Source organism: Somniosus microcephalus, chromosome 12 (assembly GCF_052327205.1).
Source record: "Somniosus microcephalus isolate GS21.2 chromosome 12, FLI_Smic_1.0, whole genome shotgun sequence".
NCBI lineage: Eukaryota > Metazoa > Chordata > Chondrichthyes > Squaliformes > Somniosidae > Somniosus > Somniosus microcephalus.
This window is the reverse complement of record NC_140998.1, coordinates 158408024-158429089: the sequence shown is the minus strand read 5'-3', so window position 1 is coordinate 158429089 and position 21066 is coordinate 158408024. Positions and strand designations below refer to the sequence as shown.

At 44.3% G+C, this 21066-nt stretch overlaps 1 protein-coding gene across 1 annotated transcript in view; it reads left to right on the top strand.

Moving 5' to 3' along the window:
- LOC147109623 (dynein regulatory complex subunit 7-like) overlaps positions 1–20753 on the top strand; it is a 48453-nt gene extending 27700 nt beyond the window's left edge. The window contains exons 2-4 of the mRNA XM_086002330.1: positions 5919–6113; positions 14875–15014; positions 20268–20753. Coding sequence (XP_085858456.1) covers positions 5919–6113; positions 14875–15014; positions 20268–20358 — 426 coding nt within the window. The 3' untranslated portion in view covers positions 20359–20753. The remainder of the gene's footprint in view (positions 1–5918; positions 6114–14874; positions 15015–20267) is intronic.
- The last annotated feature ends 313 nt before the right edge of the window (positions 20754–21066 follow it).

Genomic DNA, 21066 nt, shown 5'->3' with positions numbered 1-21066 from the left:
AATACTCCTGGGTGATCTGGGGGTGCCTTAATTGCCACATGTGTGGAGTCAATGACATCCTGCACCTGTGGGAAGCCAGCCAGAGCCGCAAACCCGAGTGCCCGCTCATTCTGACTGGCATCATCGATGACAAAGTTGACATAATTGGCTGCCATAGCAAATATGCCATCAGTCACCTATCTTATGCATTTGCGGGCCGCCGACTGCCAGATCTTGCAAATGTCTGCAGCAGAGCCTTGGAAGAAGCCAGAGGCAGAGAAGCTGAGGGCAGTGGTGACTTTGATAGTCACTGGTAAAGCGCAGCCACCAGGTCCACTTGGCAGCAGGTCTTCTTCCCACAGGCTGAAAATGTCTGCCACCACCTGACACGAGACCCTGAGCCTCCTGAGACACCGGTGTTCCAACATGTCCAGGAAGCTCATCCTCTGCCTGTACACCCTGCGTTGTGGGTATGGCCTCCTGTGAGCTGCACCTCTCTCTGCTCATCCCCTCTCTCCTGTGGAGTGGCAGGTCTGTGAGGAGCAGACTGTTGCTGCTTGTGTTCCTGCTGCTGGTGCTATTGGTGGTGCTCTTCCTACTGCTGCTGGTAGTGCTGTTGATGCTGCTGGTCATCTTGGTCCTCATCTGAGGTCCAAAGTAAAACAGCATAAGGGGCACCAATGCTGATCTGATAGAGCACAGCTCCAAAGTGGAGATCAGATGTACAAACCTCCAAAGTTGTGAAAGTCACCTCTCAGCACAAGTACTGTGAACAAAGCCTTTCACCCAATCAGGCAAGAACGCAGCTGTGAAGTTTCAGTACTTATTGGAATATTTGCCGGTCATGTCTTCAGCCCCTCAATTGCTGCTGTATTCTCGCCTTGCTTTCTTTCACTGGCAAGTTCCATTAAGCCTAGGAAACCCGTGCAGCCACAGTTAAATCCTTAACCCACGTTAATATTGCTGTTAATGAGTGATTAAAATATTGAAATTGACAACCCACCTCTCCTGAGGGGGTTTCTCGCACGCAGCCTAACTCGCTGCAGTTAAATGCGGAAGTTGGCGGGTTGGAGACATCTTCCCGACGCGCTGTCAATTTCTGCACTTTTAACCCTCCACCTGCTCCCAAACCCACGTGCTCCTGCAAGTTAAAATTCACCCCTAACATTCCCTTGCTGTGGTGATGGTTGAGCACGGGATGCCCTGATTCGAGTCTAACACTCCCTTGCTGTGGTGACGATTTAAAAAAATTGCTGCATGATAGAATGCTGAGAATTACAGAACGTTTCATGAGCTCATTTACAGTGTTACGATCAGGCAGAGGCGATGTGATTATGGGGTGTAAAATAGTTCCTCGGGGAGTGTGTTTCTATGGTTACAGATTGAGCTTTCTACAATAATTGCTGTGGAAGGTGGTTCTGCGGAGAGTGTTCTCTTTAATCATGGCCTTGAGTGTGGCGATTTCAGTGGGTGATGAAGTTCTACTGGGAGTCTATTTACAATTGATTTAGACATTCCGAAACCCGGTTTTATTCATGGCTTCATAATCTGCTAACACTTCCAATGGGACTGTTTATGGAAAGGCTGAATTGCGAGGTGTTGATTTGGACCTGTGGTCTGATTACGATAGAATTTTTTTAGTGTGCATTAAGCATTAAAATTGCTTCATTTGATTTATTTGGTTTTGTATTTAAAACAGGCAGTGATGCTGGAGATCACATTTTGTCAGTGCACTCCATCTAGAGCTTTAGGTGTAAAATTGATTTTTTTTTATTCGTTTATGGGATCTGGGCTTCACTGGCAAGGCCAGCATTTATTGTTCATCCCTAATTGTCCTTGAGAAGGTGGTGGTGAGCCGCCTTCTTGAACCGCTGCAGTCCGTATGGTGATGGGACTCCCACAGTGCTGTTTGGGAGGGAGTTCCAGGATTTTGACCCAGCGACGATGAAGGATCGGCGATATACTTTTAAGTCAGGATGGTGTGTGACTTGGAGGAGAACTAGGAGGTGGTGGTGTTCCTATGCGCCTGCTGCCCTTGTTCTTCTAGGTGGAAGAGGTCGCAGGTTTGGGAGGTGCTGCCGAAGAAGCCTTGGCGAGTTGCTGCAGTGCATCCTGTAGATGGTACACACTGCAGCCACGCTACGCCGGTAGTGGAGGGAGTGAATGTTTAAGGTGTTGGATGGGGTGCCAATCAAGCGGGCTGCTTTGTCCTGGATGGTGTCGAGCTCATTGAGTGTTGCTGGAGCTGCACTCATCCAGGCAAGTGGAGAGTATTCCATCACACTCCTTACTTGTGCCTTGTAGATGGTGGAAAGGCTTTGGAGAATCAGGAGGTGAGACACTCGCCGCAGAATACCTAGCCTCTGACCTGCTCTTGTTGCCACAGTATTTATGTGGTTGGTCCAGTTAAGTTTCTGGTTAATGGTGACTCCCAGGATGTTGATAGTGGGGAATTCAGCAATGGTAATGCCATTGAATGTCAAGGGGAGGTGGTTAGACTCTCACTTGTTGGAGATAGTCATTGCCTGGTACTTCTGTGGCGCGAATGTTACCTGCCACTTAGCGCAAGCCTGAACGTCGTCCAGGTCTTGTTGCATACGGGCATGGACTGCTTCATTATTAGAGGATTTGTGAATGGCACTGAAGACTGTGCAGTCATCAGCGAACATCCCCATTTCTGACATTATGTTGGAGGGAAGGTCATTGATGGATCAGCTGAAGATGGTTGGGCCTAGGACAGTGCCCTGAGGAACTCCTGCAGCGATGTCCTGGGGCTGTGATGATTGACCTTCAACCACCACAATCTTATAAATGATCCATCCATTTACAATTCCAGCTGCTAAATATTTCATTTTTCCCAATCATCTGTTTGTTATAAAGGTGGGTTGTATATTCAGGATTTTCTCCCTAATTTTATTTTCTCCTCTCATGAGAGTAGCGGGATACAGTTCCATAGGCACCAGTAACCGTCGCTGCCTCAGGAAAATATCCACTCCTTATGGGGTCAGTGCGAGACAATATTGGCCCAGAAAATCGGGTCGGAGGCTTCCCGCGGGTACAAGCCTCCGACCTGCACTTACCTAGTGCGCCAGCCGTTGAGCTGTGGCCCGTGTGGGATTCCGATCCTGGGCCTGCTCCAACTGCCGGCACGCAGTGCTTGTGTATCCCAGGGGCGCAGTTAGTTCGAAGCGTCTCCTGGGATCCCGTGGGCCACGGAGAGCCAATGGTAGCAGGGTATCTGTATTCATAGATTTGACAGGAAGAGCTGTCAAATCTATGAATACAATTCAGCCCCAAAACATAACTAAAACTTAAAATAATTTTTTTTTTAAAACATCACATTTTTAAAATAACTATAAATTACATAAAATAACTATTTTAAACAATCATTTAAATTTTTGAAAAAAATAATTACAGTTTCTAACGGGGCTAAAAATAAACTTACCTTTCTTTAAAGTATTTAAAAATAATAAACCTGTGGAAAAAATGTTTTAATTTTACTTAATTCACCACTTATCTTGTTATAAGCAGGCCTTGCGACTGCTTTTTAGAAGCGTAGCTCCTGGAGACTTACCCTCTGGGAAAAACCTGCAAAAAAACCGAAAGTTCCAGGTGTACGCGCTGCCTCTCCTCCTTCGACCTGTGAACCCCTTCCTTTAAGGGAACGGAAGTTCCGGTTTCCCACGCATGCGCAGTGCATGCACGAAACCGGCACTTTCGTTGGGCCTACGCGTGAGTACCCAGCGCGTACACAAAGCTGGGTGGGCGTGTGTGCTACGAGGAGGATGCAGAGAAACTCCAGTATGATTTGGATAGGTTGGGCGATTGGGCAGATGCATGGCAGATGCAGTATAATGTGGATAAATGCGAGGTTATTCACTTTGGTGGCAAAAACAGGAAGGCAGATTATTATCTGAACAGCAATAGATTGGGAAAAGGGGAAGTGCAACGAGACCTGGGTGTCCTTGTGCACCAGTCGCTGAAGGTAAGCATGCAGGTGCAGCAGGCGGTTAAGAAGGCAAATGGTATGCTGGCCTTCATAGCGAGAGGATTCGAGCACAGGAGCAAGGATGTCTTGCTGCAGTTGTACAGGGACTTGGTGAGATCACACCTTGAGTATTGTGTGCAGTTTTGGTCACCTTATCTGAGGAAGGATGTTCTTGCCATGGAGGGAGTGTAGCTAAGATTCACCAGACTGATACCTGGGATGGCAGGAATGACGTATGGAGAGAGATTGGGTCGTTTAGGCTTATATTCGCTAGAGTTTAGAAGAATGAGAGGGGATCTCATTGAAACTTATAAAATTCTAACAGGACTAGACAGACTAGATGCAAGAAGGATGTTCCCGATGGCGGGGGAGTCCAGAACCAGGGGTCACAGTCTAAGGATAAGGGGTAAGCCATTTAGGACTGAGATGAGGAGGAATTTCTTCACCTAGAGAGTGGTGAACCGGTGGAATTCTCTACCACAGAAGACAGTTGAGGCCAATTCATTAAATATATTCAAGAAGGAGTTAGATATATTTCTTAAGGCTAAGGCGATCAAGGGATATGGGGAGAATGCAGGGACTGAATTTGGATGATTAGCCATGATCGCATTGAATGGCGGAGCAGGTTCGAGGGGCCGAATGGCCTACTCCTGCTCCTATCATCTATGTTTCTATGTTTACTCACCCGTGGGGACCCGAAGTTCTGGCCCATTGTATGTTGGCAGGCAATTCAACATGGATGGGGGGGCTTCACAACCGAGCCTGATCGTGTCCTCATCCAGTGTTCACATGTGCACTTTTCAGCAGCAGTCACTCGATTGCAGTCAGGATTATTCCTCTCGCCCAAGGCTCCAAACCCAATTGCATCACTCCGATTACTGCTCTGGCTGAGGTCAGCTAACTCCGTATAGACTGGGGACTGACTCTAGCACCTTCCTGGTCTCTGTGGCTTAGTACTAAATTGGGTGATGATTTTCTTTCACCTATAGGGAAGATTGTGGTGTCACAGTGACTGTGAAACGCCGTAGGCACTGCGGTGGCAGTTGACTGATGATGGGATTATCGGGCAGATTGCCAACTGGTTACCCATCCATTCACCGACAGGATTATCTGTTTTGGGAGCTCCTGATCAGCTGATACATTCCAGAATCATTGGAAATGCCACAGCCTCTAGACAAATCTGCTGATGGGACTGATCTAGTTATCCAAAAAAGGATAGAATATCAGGTGTGCTTTATGATTCACACTGCTGGACAGGTTCCAAGAAAAAGACAGACAATCCTTCTACCAACTTTAGCCTCCAAACCTTTTCTCCATTCGTCATTTTATTCTCTCTGCTTTCAGTCAGTACTCTTCTCAACTTTCCTTTCTTGTATTAAGCTTTCAATATGTCAACTTACATGCTCTAGCTCCTTCTCAAATCCTTCCTACTGTGTTGAATCGTGCCTATTCATACAGTCTCCTTCTTGAACTCATTATTTAACGAGACCTCCTTATCTCCCTTCATCTTTTCTTCTTCCTGCAGTTTTCAGGCTTTTAAAACCCATGCTTGTCATTGCTTGCTTGCCACTTCCTGATTCGCCCTGGCCTTCCTCTTACTGTATTTGTCTCTTGTTGATGTCGTGCCTTCTTCACCTTTTCTCAGTTGCAGTTGACGAAAAAGTTGGCTCCACGGGAACAATGTTGATTAGTATTAACCACAGTGATGAGACACGGGGTAATTGCCAACATTGCTACCTGGGCAAGTAACCTGATGGGGCAGATCGCCTGGCCTTTATAAAACCCATCCAACGTTCACTCCATTGATTTCAATGGCAATAGAAATGGTGCGGGTTCTACAATGGACCGTCTGGATCCATCAGCTGCCCAGGCAGTGAAGTTGAAAATGACCCCATACTGTTTTCAAATGATATCAGCCATTTACTACCATGCCAACCATTTTGTTCCTCAGATGCAGTTGGAGGAGGAACAGCAGCTGCGGCGTGCCGAGGAGGAGCTTGATTACCTCGCACCCTTCCTCGCCCGGCTTGGACAGCCCAAAAGAATTACAAAGAAAGTAGCCCTTCTACTCAGGAACGACTGCCTGATGGACATGAAGCAGAGGCTGATCGATAAAGCCAATCTCATCCAAAGCCAGTTTGAGAAGGTATTGAACATCCTTCTACGCTCAGCATTATTCACTCTCGACCGCCACAACCCCACCCAGTTTTGCTTGAAAGGCAGAGTGTTCCACCAAGCTGTCCTGCAGAGTGATGGGAGGCAGGCTTGTAGCTGCATATCCCATGTGGTGAGCTCCTGATTTCCATCATGTGAGTCCAAGGACTTTCACTTGCTGCATGGAAGCTGTGACAGCTCTGACTCTGAACGGCATTCCCTTACTTTCTTTTGCTGGAGAGCAGGAAATGAAAGGGAACACCACTGAATTTCCAGCTCCGTGATAATGGAGGGACAGAGGCACACGGAGAAGGCTACAAGTGAAAGGAAAGTAGACTGCAAATACCCTCAGAGCCCATTAAAAGTACTATAACAACTTGCCTTTATATTAGCGCCTTTAACGTAGCAAAAATTCCCAAGGAGGATTAGCACTAACCAAGGGTTGAAGCTGACTTTAAAGCTCACTATTGCATTAGATTATCAGTGTCAGGATTTCTGGATTTTATTTCTTTATTTAATTTAACTTTCTTCCCAAACCGTGCGCTAATCTGCAGCCACAAAGGGTAGCTAACGTATGCGCAGGCGTTCACCCCGATCTGGCTGAGACCAGGCACTTATCGTGTAGGAAGTTATATGTACAAAATCATATCCTACCACCCTGTAGCGTAGTGCATTGGAGCACCAGCGTACTGTGTCACAAGGCCGTGGTAATATTTTCTCTCCGTTTTCTGTGCTCCCATCCTGAAAGTGCTACCTCTTGCAGGAGTGCCATGAACATTACCCACCTCCGTGAACACTGCCCACCTCCGTGAACATAGAATCATTGAATGGTTACAGCACAGAAGGAGGCCATTCAGCCTGTCGAGCCCATGCCGGCTCTCTGCAGGAGCACTTCAGCTAGTCTCACTCCCCCGCCCTTACCCCATAGCCCTGCAAATGTTTTTCCTTCAGGTACTTATCCAATTCCCTTTTGAAAGCCATGATTGAATCTGCCTCCACCACCCTTTCAGGCAGTGCATTCCAGATCCTAACCACTTGCTGCGTAAAAAAGTTTTTCCTCATGTTGTCTTTGGTTCTTCTGCCAATCACCTTAAATCTGTGTCCTCTGGTTCTCGACTCTTCCGCCAATGGGAACAGTTTCTCTCTATCTACTTTGTCTAGGCCCCTCATGATTTTGAACACCTCTGTCAAATCTCCTCTCAACCTTCTCTGCTCTAAGCAGAAGCTTCTCCAGTCTAACCACATAATTGAAGTCTCTCATCCCTGGAATCATTCTTGTAAATCGTTTCTGCACCCTCTCGAAAGCCTTCACAACCTTCCTAAAGTGCAGTGCCCAGAATTGGACACAATATTCTAGTTGAGGCCAAACCAGTGTTTTATAAAGGTTCATCATAACTTGCTTGCTTTTGTACTCCATGCCTCTATTTATGAAGCCCAGGGTCCTCTATGCTTTTTCAACTGCTTTTTCAACCTGCCCTGCCACCTTCAACGATTTGTGCACATATATCCCCAGGTCTCTCTCTTCATGCACGCCCTTTAGGATTGTACCCTTTAGTTTATATTACCTCTCCTCGTTCTTCTTACCAAAATGTATCACTTCGCACTTTTCTGCGTTAAATTTCATCTGCCACATGTCTGCCCATTTCACCAACCTGTCTATGTCCTCTTGAAGTCGAACACTATCCTCCTCACTGTTCACTATACCTCCAAGTTTTGTGTCATCTGCAAATTTTAAAATTGTGCCCTGTACACCCACGTCTAAAATCAGGCCTATTACCTACCTCCTCTCTGCTGCCACCTCTGGCGGCTATCTGTTTTATATGATACAGATTTCACATCGTCATCAATACAGAAATGCTTCTCTAAATTTCTGGGAGTGAAGGGAATTAATTCTCCTTCCACCCCATGCTTCCACCTACACCTTTAGGTGTTAGCCATGGCTCAGTGGTAGCTCTGAGGCAGAAGGTTGTCGGTTCAAATCCCACTCCAGAGACTTGAGCACAAAATCCAGGCTGACACCCCAGTGCAGTACTGAGGGAGTGCTGCACTGTCAGAGGTGCTGTCTTTTGGATGAAACGTTACACCAAGGCCCCATCTGCCCTCTCGGGTGGATGTAAAAGTTCCCAAGGCACTATTCCAAGAAGAGCAAGGAGTTCTCCTGAGATAAGGAGAAATTTCTTCAGTCAGAAACTAAAAGGTCGGCATAAAAATATTTACTGAACTTTAAAAAAAAGTCAAATGTTAATCTTTGGAATTCTCTACCCTAGAGTGCTGTGGATACTCAGTTGTTGAGTATAATCAAGACTTAGATCGATTGATTTTTGGACATCAAGGGATATGGGAATAGGGCGGGAAAGTGGAGTTGAGGTAGAAGATCAGCCATGATCTTATTGAATGGTGGAGCAGGCTCGAGGGGCCAAATGGCCTACTCCTGCTCCTGTTTCTTATCTGTCCTTGCCCATATTTGTCCCTCAACCAACATCACTAAAACAGATAATCTGGCCGTTATTGCATTGCTGTTTGTGGGATCCTGCTGTGCACAAATTGCTGCTATGTTTCCTACATTACAACAGTGACTACACTTCAAACGTACTTCATTGGTTGTAAAGCGCTTTGGGACATCCAGAGGTCGTGAAAGGTACTATATAAATTCAAGTCTTTATTTCTTTTTTCCCCCCCTTTCCTCTAACCACCTCTTGTTGCTCCTGCGCCCCACCCTGAGGTGTCATTGAAGGGCAGCACGTAAATAGGGAATGAGGGGAATGAAAGAATAGATCCATCAACAACCCCAGAGATAATGCTGTGGGGGAGAGAAGATGACACCATTGCTGGAGAAGTACCAGCTGTGTTAGGAATGGAAATATGCCAGGGCAATCCCATGGAACTGGATGAGAAAGGAGAGCCATTGGCGGAGGATGGTATAATAAACTGTATTGAATGCTATGCAAAAATTAAGAAAGATAAGGAGGGATAATGCACTATGGTCACAGTCACAGAGAATGTCATTCATGACTTTGGCCAGTTTCAGCACTGTGAGAAGGGCAGAGAGTCAAACAGGGTGTTTCAGGAGAGATGATCTTCGAGCTGGGAGGTGACGTGCTGGAGACCCTTGGAGAGGAAAGGAAGGTTGGAGATGGGGCGGTAGTTGGGAGAGGATTTTTTTTTTTGAGGAATGGGAGGTGATGATGCCAGTTTTGAAGAGTGAAGGAACGGTGCCTGGAAACCAGTGCGTGCCAGCTAGCGTGCAAGGTGAGTTAAAAGGTCATTGCAGGTTCAAGCTCCATTGCGAATTTATAAGAACATAAGAAATAGGAGCAGGAGTAGGCCAATCGGCCCCCCGAGCCTGCTCCGCCATTCAATAAGATCATGGCTGATCTGATCCTAACTGCCAATCTACTATCACAGAACCACCTCCTGAATCTAACAGAATTAGACACACGAAATAGGAGCAGGATCAGGCTACACGGCCCTGGGCCCGCTCCGCTACCCACAGGGCCATGTCCGATCCAAACTTAGACTCATGTCCAAATTCCTGCCCGCTCCCCGTAACCCTTAATTCCCTTTACTTCTAGGAAACTGTCTATTTCTGTTTTAAATTTATGTAATGATGTAGCTTCTACAGCTTTTTGGGGCAGCATATTCCATGGACCTACCACCCTCTGAGTGAAGTAGTTCCTCCTCATCTCAGTTTTGAAAGAGCAGCCCCTTATTCTAAGACTATGCCCCCTAGTTCTAGTTTCACCCATCATCGGGAACATCCTCCCCGCATCCACCCGATCCAACCCCTTCACAATCTTATATGTTTCAATAAGATCGCCTCTCATTCTTCTGAACTCCAATGAGTAGAGTCCCAATCTACTCAACCTCTCCTCATATGCCCATCCCCTCATCCCCGGGATTAACCGAGTGAACCTTCTTTGTACTGACTCAAGAGCAAGTATGTCTTTTCTTAAGTATGGACACCAAAACTGTATGCAGTATTCCAGGTGCGGTCTCACCAATACCTTGTACAACTGAAGCAATACCTCCCTATTTTTATATTCTATCCCCCTAGCAATGAAAGCCAACATTCCATTGGCCTTCTTAATCACTTGCTGCACCTGCATACTAACCTTTTGAGTTTCGTGCACCAGGACCCCCAGATCCCTTTGTACTTCAGTACTTTCCAGTTTCTTGCCATTAAGATAATAACTTGCTCTACGATTTTTCCTGCCAAAGTGCATAACCTCACACTTTCCAGTATTGTATTCCATCTGCCAAATCTCTGCCCACTTACTTAGCCTGTCTATGTCCCCTTGCAGGTTTTTTATGTCCTCCTCACTCACTACTTTCCCTCCCATCTTAGTATCATTTGCAAACTTTGATACGTTACACTCGGTCCCCTCCTCCAAATCGTTAATATAGATTGTAAAGAGTTGGGGACCCAGCACTGACCCCTGCGGAACACCACTAGTTACTGATTGCCAGTCTGAGAATGAACCATTTATCCCAACTCTCTGCCTTCTGTTAGATAGCCAATCCTCTATCCATGCCAGAATATTACCCCCAATCCCGTGATTTTTTATCTTAAGCAATAATCTTTTGTGTGGCACCTTGTCAAATGCCTTTTGGAAGTCTAAATACACTACGTCCACTGGTTCCCCTTTATCCACCCTATATGTTACTTCCTCAAAGAACTCCAGCAAATTTGTCAAACATGACTTCCCCTTCATAAAACCATGCTGACTTTGTCCTATTAAATTATGATTATCCAAATGTCCTGTTACTGTCTCCTTAATAATGGACTCCAAAATTTTACCTACCACAGATGTTAGGCTAACCGGTCTATAGTTTCCAGCCTTCTGTCTACTGCCCTTTTTAAATAAGGGTGTTACATTAGCAGTTTTCCAGTCTGCCGGGACCTTTGCTGAGTCCAGGGAGTTTTGGAAAATTATTACCAATGCATCCACAATCCCTACCGCCACTTCCCTCAAGACCCTAGGATGTAAGCCATCAGGTCCAGGTGATTTATCCGCCTTGAGTCCCATTATTTTACCGAGTACCACTTCCTTAGTGATTTTGATCGTGTTTAGCTCCTCCCCCCCTATTGCCCCCTGTTTGTCCAGTGTTGGGATATTCTTAGTGTCCTCTACTGTAAAGACTGATACAAAATATTCATTCAGTGTTTTTGCCATCTCCATATTTCCCACCATTAATTTCCCGGTCTCATCCTCTAAGGGACCAACATTTACTTTAGCCACCCTTTTTCTTTTTATATAACTATAAAAACTCTTACTATCTGTTTTTATATTTTTTGCTAATTTACTTTCATAATCTATCTTCCCTTTCTTAATCAATCTTTTTGTTATTTTTTGCTGTCTTTTAAAGTTTTCCCAATCCTCTATCCTCCCACTAGATTTGGCTACCTTATATGCCCTTGTTTTTAGTTGAATACTATCCTTAATTTCTTTACTTAGCCACGGATGGCTGTCTTTTCTTTTACACCCTTTTCTTCTCAGTGGAATATATTTTTTTGGGAGGTTGTAAAATAACTCCTTAAATGTACACCACTGATCATGTATCGTCTTACCCTTTAATCTATTTTCCCAATCCACTCTACTCAATTCCGCTCTCATACCTTCACAGTCTCCTTTATTCAAGCTTAGCACGCTTGTTTGAGATCCAACCTTCTCACCCTCTAATTGAATATGGAATTCAACCATGTTATGGTCACTCATTCCAAGGGGATCCTTTACTAGGACATTTTTAATTAATCCTGTCTCGTTACACAGGACCAGATCTAAGGTTGCTTGCCCCCTGGTCGGTTCAGTTACATACTGCTCAAGAAACCCATCCCTAATACACTCAATGAACTCATCCTCAAGGCAGCCCTGCCCAATTTGATTTGTCCAATTAATATGATAGTTAAAATCCCCCATAATTATAGATGTTCCCTTATTACAAGCCTCAACTATTTCCTGATTGATACTCCGTCCAACAGAGTTGCAACTGTTTGGAGGCCGATAGACTACGCCCACTAGTGTTTTTTTCCCCTTATTATTCCTTACCTCCACCCAAACTGTTTCATTATCCTGATCTTTTGACCCAATATCATTTCTCTGTATTACAGTGATTCCTTCCTTTATTAACATAGCCACCCCACCTCCCCTTCCTTCCTGCCTGTCCTTCCTGATTGTTAAATAACCTGGTATGTTTAATTCCCAGTCATTGTCACCCTGCAGCCATGTTTCTGTAATGGCCACAAGATCATACCCATATGTAGTTATTTGTGCCATTAACTCATCTATTTTGTTACGAATGCTACGTGCATTCAGATAGAGAACTTTCAAATATGTTTTGTGACACTTAGTTCCTGCTTTTGCCCTTTTTATTACTTTACCTTTTACTCCATACCTTCTGCCCCTTCCTGACATGCTCTGGTTTTTAATTTCCCCACTGCTACCTAAGTCTATGACCTTCTCTGTTGTCATTTTTATTATTTGTTCTCTAGGAACCTCCCCCCACTAGTTAGTTTAAAGCCCTCTCTACAGCCCTAGTTATATGATCCGCCAGGACTCTAGTCCCAGCACTGGCCAAGTGAAGCCCGTCCCAACGGAACAGCTCCCTCCTGCCCCAGTACTGGTGCCAGTGCCCCAGGAAGCAAAACCCATTTCTCCCACATCAGTCTTTGAGCCACACATTTAACTCTCTAATTTTATTTGTCCTAGCCAAATTCGCTCATGGCTCAGGTAATAATCCAGCGATCATTACTCTTGAGGTTCTGTTTTTTAATTTGACCCCTAGCTGCTCATATTCCTTTAACAGAACCGGCTTCCTAGTCCTATCTATGTCGTTTGTACCAACATGGACCATGACAACTGGATCCACCCCCTCCCACTGCAAGTTTCTTTCCAGCCCAGAGGAGATGTCCTTAACCCTGGCACCGGGTAGGCAACACAGCCTTCGGGACTCTCGCTCTCGGCTGCAGAGAACTCTATCTATCCCCCTAATAATACTGTCCCTTACCACTACAACATTTCTATTTACTCCCCCCTCTTGAATGGCCCCCCGTTCCACGGTGCTGTGGCCACGTTGCTCATCCTCCCTGCAGTCCCTGCTCCTGTCCCCACAGCGAGTAAGAACCTCAAACCTGTTGGACAAGAGCAAGGGCTGTGGCTCCTCCAGCTCTACATCTTGGATCCCCATACCTGCCTCACTCGTAGTCACACCGTCCTGTTCCTGACCATGGGCTACATCTGAATTAATTAACTTCATAGGTGTGACCACCTCCTGATACACAGAGTCCAGGTACTTCTCCCCCTCCCTGATGTGTCGCAGTGTCTGAAGCTCAGACTCCAGCTCATCAACACGGAGCTGGAGTTCCTGTAGCAGCAGACACTTGTCACAGACGTAATCACCGTGAGCCTCAATGGGGTTCACCGGCTCCCACATCTCGCAACAGTAACACATCACCTGCTCCATTCTAAGTAATTAATTAAATTTTTGTTAGTTATGGACACCCTCTGCCCAATTTTAGATGCTAGTATCCCCTTTAATTAATTGGATTTAAATTAAATCAATCCCTCTAGTTACACCAGTTAAATGGTTTACCAACAGTCACTCTGCACCAGAAAGGTCTTATTAACTACAACCCACAGAGTTAAAGTTTGAAAAGAGCACCTAACACCCCACTTACCCTAACTCACACTTACCCAAACTCACCGCACTCTTTGATGACTCGCACTCAGTGCTTGCTCGCACTAGGACTGGTCTTTTTATACTGTTTGTTTGTTTACAGCCAAATGAGTCACCCCTGCTGATTGGTTAGAAAACTGGTTTCCACTGCCTGCTGTGCCAATTTACTCCTACTGCAGTGTAACCTTGTTTTACTCTTCTTAAACCAACAGAATCCCAAATATTTAACTTTTCCCCTTTACTTAAAATGCTTAAGTAATCTTATCAAGAATGATTTAGGGAAATAACAATTAAAGAACTCTCACACTTACCCAAACTCACAGCACTCTTTGATGACTCGCACTCAGTGCTTGCTCGCACTAGGACTGGTCTTTTTATACTGTTTGTTTGTTTACAGCCAAATGAGTCACCCCTGCTGATTGGTTAGAAAACTGGTTTCCACTGCCTGCTGTGCCAATTTACTCCTACTGCAGTGTAACCTTGTTTTACTCTTCTTAACCAACAGAATCCCAAATATTTAACTTTTCCCCTTTACTTAAACTGCTTAAGTAATCTTATCAATAATGATTTAAAGAGAAATAACAATTAAAGAACTCTCACACTTACCCAAACTCACAGCACTCTTTGATGACTCACACTCGATTTGAGCACATAATCTCAGCTGACACTTACGTGCAGTACTGCGGGAGTGCTGCATGTCAGAGGTGCCGTCTTTTGGATGAGATGTTAAATGAAGGCCCTGTCAGCCTGCACTTCAAACGTAATCTATTGGCGGTATAATACTTTGGTACATGTGATAACGTACAATCAAATGCAAGTTCTTTTAGGGCTGTCTGGAGAGGCAGCACCCATTGCCTCCCATCAGTCACATCACTGCAGCGATACAGAGGCAAGAAGACATGGCAGGCCTCCATGGAGGTGGGCTGTTTGACTTTTTTTTAAAGTTCAGTATATATTTTTATGCCTACCTTTTAGTTTCAGTAGACAAGGAACAAAGTGTAGTCCAACTAGACTTTGCTTCCCCTGTGAGAGCCACGTTCAAGATGGCTGCTTAACTTTTTCATGCTCTTTCTTTCTAGGAGGCCATGGAGCTGCAGAATAAACAACAATGGTACCAGCAGAACCAGATATCCATGACCAAGGAAGATGAACAGGCCTACTTGTCCTACTGCTCTGAGGCTATGTTCCGTATCCACATCCTTGAAATGCGCCTCAACAAGTAAGGATTCTCATTCCACTTCTAATTGTGGAATCTTTAATGTTTGTTCCCTCCTTCCTCTCCTGACGATGCTAACTTGCTGGGGTAGAGTTGCATTGATACCATCGGCTCTCCAGAATCTCCACCAAGTCTGCGTGTGTCCATCAATGAGAATCAGCAGGCTAGTTGACCACGTTGGGCACAGAAGCCGAGTCTGATCCCTGCCTTTGTGCAAAATCCACGCGTGCACTTTCTAGCTGGGGGTCACTGGACAATGATCAAAAGTGGAAACCCCGGCTGATTTGCTACTATTTGGCTGGACCCTCTACCATTGGCCTGGCTGAGATCAGCTGACTCTGCACAGACTAGGGATTGGCCCCTGTGGCTCAGATACACACTGGGCCATGCGCTTCATAATGGAGTCACCAGGAGGTCTGCTTTCTATTCCTTTTGAATCATTAATAAGCTGGGCAGAGTGAGTACATATCTTATAGAGTCATATCCATCACCACTCTCTACAGGCAACTTAAGCAGGTTTAAATAGGGATGTTACCTACATAATTAAAAGTTCTGCTTCCAGTGTGTGTACTTCACATCACACCATTCACCTGAAAATGTCATACTTCAGGTGCCACACCTCTGTAAAGGAAAGATGAATGATTTGGTCACTTAACAGAGAAGTTTTAATTTCAGTCAGTCAAATATTGACTAAATGTAGATGACTCAAAAGCAGATTAATCTAATAGGTTTACATACCAGAGACTAAAAATGAAACAATTCAGAACAAAATGGCTTATTCTTATTCATAGACCTGGCCTAATGCCTGTGGCCCAGCTACGTACTCTGACCTGCTTGTAATCCCCATCTCCCTCCGTTGCTCCCAGCACCTACCTTTTCCCACCCCTCTCAGCACTTTCAGTCCCTGTCTTGTTTAAATCCTTGGCATTGATGTCATAATTTGTTTTGGAAGAATTATATTGCCTGCCCTATAGTGTGAGGGAACTCAATTAACAGATGCAGAGATACCAGGTTAGATCAATCCTAGCAGCATTTAGATATAACAGTGTCTGACAATATATTGTTTCTTTATTTGGGCAGTGATTCAACTTTAGCTGATGTCACTGTCTTGTCACATTTGACAGTGATTTAATCATAGGTACAGTAGTTACCACTCAAAGGGATATTGAATTAGCATCAAACACAGCTAATTTCAAATTTCTGCCACAAAAGTAACGTCAGCATGGTTTAGTTAGTTACACTCTGAATGCTGTACTGTTGGAGATGCCATTCTTCAGATGAGATGTTAAGCTGAGGCCCATCTGCCTGTTCCAGTGGGTGTTAAAGATCCCTTGACACTTTTTGAAGAAGAGCAGGGTTTCTCCTGGTGTCCCGTCCAACATTCCTCCCTCGACTAACATTACCAAAAATAGATAAAAATAGATTTTTAAAAAACAGCCATGGATAAAACTAAAGGAAAATCATACAAAAATGCAAAAAATAGCACAAATCCTGGTGAATGGGAAAGATACAAAGAACAGCAACAGGTCACAAAACAGATAGTAAGGGCTACAAAAAGGAGTATGAAAAGAAAGTTGCAAGGGATATCAAAATCAATACAGAAGTTTTACAGTCACATTAGGAAAAAGAGGGTGGTGAGGAGCAATGTTGGCCCCTTAAAAACTGAAAGTGGTGATATTGTCAATGATAACAAGGAAATGACGGACATGTCGAATAATTACTTTGTGTCCATATTTACAGTAGAGGATGAGGATAGCATGCCAGAAATCCCAAGGAAAGTAATATTGAATCAGGGACAGGGACTCAATAAAATTAATGTAAGCAAAATAACAGTAATGAAGAAAATAATGGCACTAAAGAATGACAAACCCCCAGGACCAGATGGTTTCCATCCCAGGATTTTAAAGGAAGTAGGTGAGCACGTTGCAGATGCCCTAACCATAATCTTCCAAAGTTCTCTCGCTTCAGGAATGGTTCCTTTAGATTGGAAAATTGCCCATGTCACTCCACTATTTAAGAATGGTGAGAGGGAAACCAGGGAATTATAGACCAGTTAGCCTAAAATCTGTTGTTGGGAAATTACTAGTGTCTATAATTAAAGATAGGGTGACTGAACACTTCAAAAATTTTCAGTTGATCAGAGAGAGCCAGCATGGATTTGTGAAAGGTAGGTCATGCCTGACAAACCTGAGTGAATTTTTTGAGGAGGTGACTAAAGTAGTGGACAGGGGAATGTCTATGGATGTTATTTATATGGACTTCCAGAAGGCATTTGATAAAGTCCCACATAAGAGACTGTTAACTAAAGTTGAAGCTCATGGAATTGAAGACAAATTATTGACCTGGTTAGGAAATTGGCTGAGCGGCAGGAGTCAGAGAGTAGGGGTAATGGGCAGGTTCTCTAATTGGCAAGATGTGACTAGTGGTGTCCTGCAGGCATCTGTGTTGGGGCCTCAACTGTCCACAGTATTTATTAATGACTTAGATGATGGCATAGAAAGCCATATATCCAAATTTGCCAATGACACAAAGATATGCGGCATTGAAGGTAGTGTAGATGAAAGCATAAAATTACAAAGGGATAATAATAGATTAAGTGAATGGGCAAAACTGTGGCAAATGGATTTCAATGTAGGCAAATGTGAGGTCAACCACTTTGGACCTAGAAAGGATAGAACAGGGTACTTTCTAAATGGTGAAAAGCTAAAAACAGTGGAGGACCAAAGAGACTTGGGGGTCCAGGTACATAGATCATTAAAATGTCATGAAAAGGTACAGAAAATAATCAAATGGAATGCTGGCCTTTATATCTAGAGGATTAGAATGCAAGGGGGTAGAAGTTATGAGGCAGCTATACAAAACCCGGGTTAGACCACACCTGGAGTACTATGAGCAGTTCTGGGCACCATACCTTAAGAAGGATATATTGGCCTTGGAGGGAGTGCAGCGAAGGTTTACCAGAATGATACCTGGACTCCAAGGGTTAAATTACAAGGAGAGATTACACAAATTAGGGTTGTATTCCTTAGAATTTAGAAGGTTAAGGGGTGATCTGATTGAAGTTTTCAAGATTTTAAGGGAAACGGATAGAGTAGATGGAGAGAAACTATTCCGCTGGTTGGGGAATTCTAGGACTAGGGGGCATAGTATAAAGATTAGAGCCAAACCCTTTAAGAGTGAAATTAGGAAACACTTCTACACACAAAGGGTGGTAGAAGTTTGGAACTCTCTTCCGCAAATGGCAATTGATGCTAGATCAATTGTTATTGGCCCAGAAATTCGGGTCCCAACGCGTGAGTACGCACGGGGTACTCACGCGTGGACCCGATGGAAGTGCTGGTTTCTTGCATGCACTACGCATGCGTGGGAAACCAGCACTTCCGATCCTCTGAACTAAGGGGTTCAGAGGTCGAACGCGTGTGCGCGGGAGTCTGCGCGTGCGCTTTGAACTTACGTTTTTTTTACAGGTTTTTCCATGAGGGTAAGTCTTTAGATTTTAGAAATGTAAAAACCAGGCGTAAGGACTGCATTTTAAAAGGTAAGTGGTCAATTAATTAAAATTAAAACATTTTTTCCACAGGTTTATTATTTTTAAATACTTTAAAGCAAGGTAAGTTTATTTTTAGCCCCGTTTTTTAATAAAATTATTTTTTTCAAAAATTTAAATTATTGTTTAAAATAGTTATTTAATGTAATTTATAGTTTATTTAAAAAGTGTGATTTAAAAAAAAAAATTATTTGAAGGTTAACTACTGTTTTGGGCCCTCAGCATTCATACGTTTTGACAGGTCTTTCTGTCAATCTTATGAATGGGCTTTTCCCTCCTCCGATTGGCTGCCCATGGCTCACGTGATCCCAGGGGACGCATCACACTAACTATGCCCCTGGGACACGCAAGCACAGCGCGCCGGCCTCTGGGCCAGGCCCCGGAGAGGAATTCCATGCAGGCGCAGGGCTCAACTGGCGGCGCGCTTAGGTAAGTGTAGGTCGGGGGCTTGCACCCGCGGGAAGCCCCCGACCCGAATTTCTGGGCCAATATTAAAACTGAGATTGATAGATTTTTGTTAACCAAAGGTGTTAAGGAATATGGGCCAAAGGCGGGTATTGGGAGTTAGGTCGCAGATCAGCTATGATCTCATTGAATGGCGGAACATGCTCAAGAGGCTGAATGGCCTACTCCTGTTCCTATGTTCCTAGTCATTTATCTCTTTGCTGCCTCTGCCTCCCTACATAACTCAGTCACTGTACTTCATTCTTTCAGTGTGAAGTTGGGACACTTCTGAGAGACATGATAGAAATACAACTCTTCCCTTTTTTCACAATTTACTGAATTAACACAGCTATTATGAGGCTAATTGAAAGAGTTGGATAGTGCTCTCAGTTATCAGGATCCTTTCTGTTCCTGTTCTGGATGATCTATTTCCTGCATTGTATTTTGTAGGCAAACATTTCATGTTCATGCAGTTAAGGGATGTCGGTGCTGGGCAGTGGCGCACTTTCCCACTTTGGGTACTTGGTGTCTGGCAATGCCTCAAATTTAAAATTCTCATCCTTGTGTTCAAATCGCTCCATGGCCTCGCCCCTTCCTATCTCTGTAACCTCCTCCAGCCCTACAACACTACATGATCTCTGCGCTCCTCCAATCTTGCGCATCCCCAATTTCTATCACCCCACCATTGGCGGCCGTGCTTTCAACTACCTAGTCCCCAAGTTCTGGAATTCCCTCTGTAAACCTCTTTGTCTCTCTCTCCTCCTTTAAGTCACTCCTTAAAACCTACCTCTTTGACCAAGCTTTTAGTCACCTGCCCGAAAATCTCTTAATGTGGCTCGCTGTCAAATTTTGTTTGATAACACTCCTGTGAAGCCCCTTGGGACGTTTTACTACGTTAAAGCCGCTATATAAATACAAGTTGTTGTTGTTAGAACTCCATTTCCCACACCAGTCATGCTGATGTAAGATTGTCAAGTCAGTGTCAATTTGTGCCATGTTATGAACTGATTCGTGCTGTGGGCCTACACCTACTGGGAACTGGGTTGAAACTGCCCAAATATCATTTCATGTTGGGTCCTTATAGCCAATGGTGAGAGGAGTCTTCTATCCTATCAATTTGGGCTGGATTTGAAGCTGACTCTGAGGTGATCAGACAGTATACTAATCCATTCCCCATGATTTAAGAATGAAATCCCCATTGTTAATTAGATTCCTTCCACCTTCCAGTACTGAGGTTAATACTATAACCCTTGACATGTTCACAGGCACAAAGAGACAGCACCAATCAAGTACCTAGCCCTCGAAGACAAGCTCTGCAAGGACACGCGGTTGGCCAAGAAATTAAAGGAATGTTGAACATATGGAACTGTCCATCACAGTGGAAACCAGTACCCAGAGAAAATGATTTGATGTGCAGGAATGCTTTTGCTATTCCACACACACACATTCAAAATCAAAAGAAGGTTTCACATGAATACTTTGCATCTACAACAGTTTATGATTTAAGTATGTTCATTGGCATATTTTATGTAATGAAGTTCTGAAATGCGATCAGCCTGTGTATTGTTCAGGTGAAGAATGCCAGGTGATGAGACTCAAATTTCCCTCATTCAATGGACATATACAAATATACACAGAGGAGTAACATCACCTTCGGACACTGTCCCTTCATCAAATTCCCAGCATGGCCATGGCACACGTGATTTCTCCCCTTCTATTGTAGACAATGTAAAATACACCTCTGGCTCTTTTCCTCCTTGCTGTTGTCCGTTAGATCCAGAAATGATTTCATTGCTGTTTATTTGCATTTGGTTTTTCAGAGTCCTGTAAAGTCTTCCAATAGCCTGTTTTTGAAGGTTTTTACTCTAGCTTTATCAGATATAATTTCCTTCAGCTGATTCTCAATGTTGGCTCACCAGACCTACTTCAGTTAACTCAGTTCTGGTTGACTTATCCTTGGCCTCCAGCCATTAATCAGCTTCCAGTCTGAAATTTGTGTTGAAACTGAGATTTCCCCACTGACCAGTATCCACATCACTTGCTTACACCATGTTTAGACAGTGC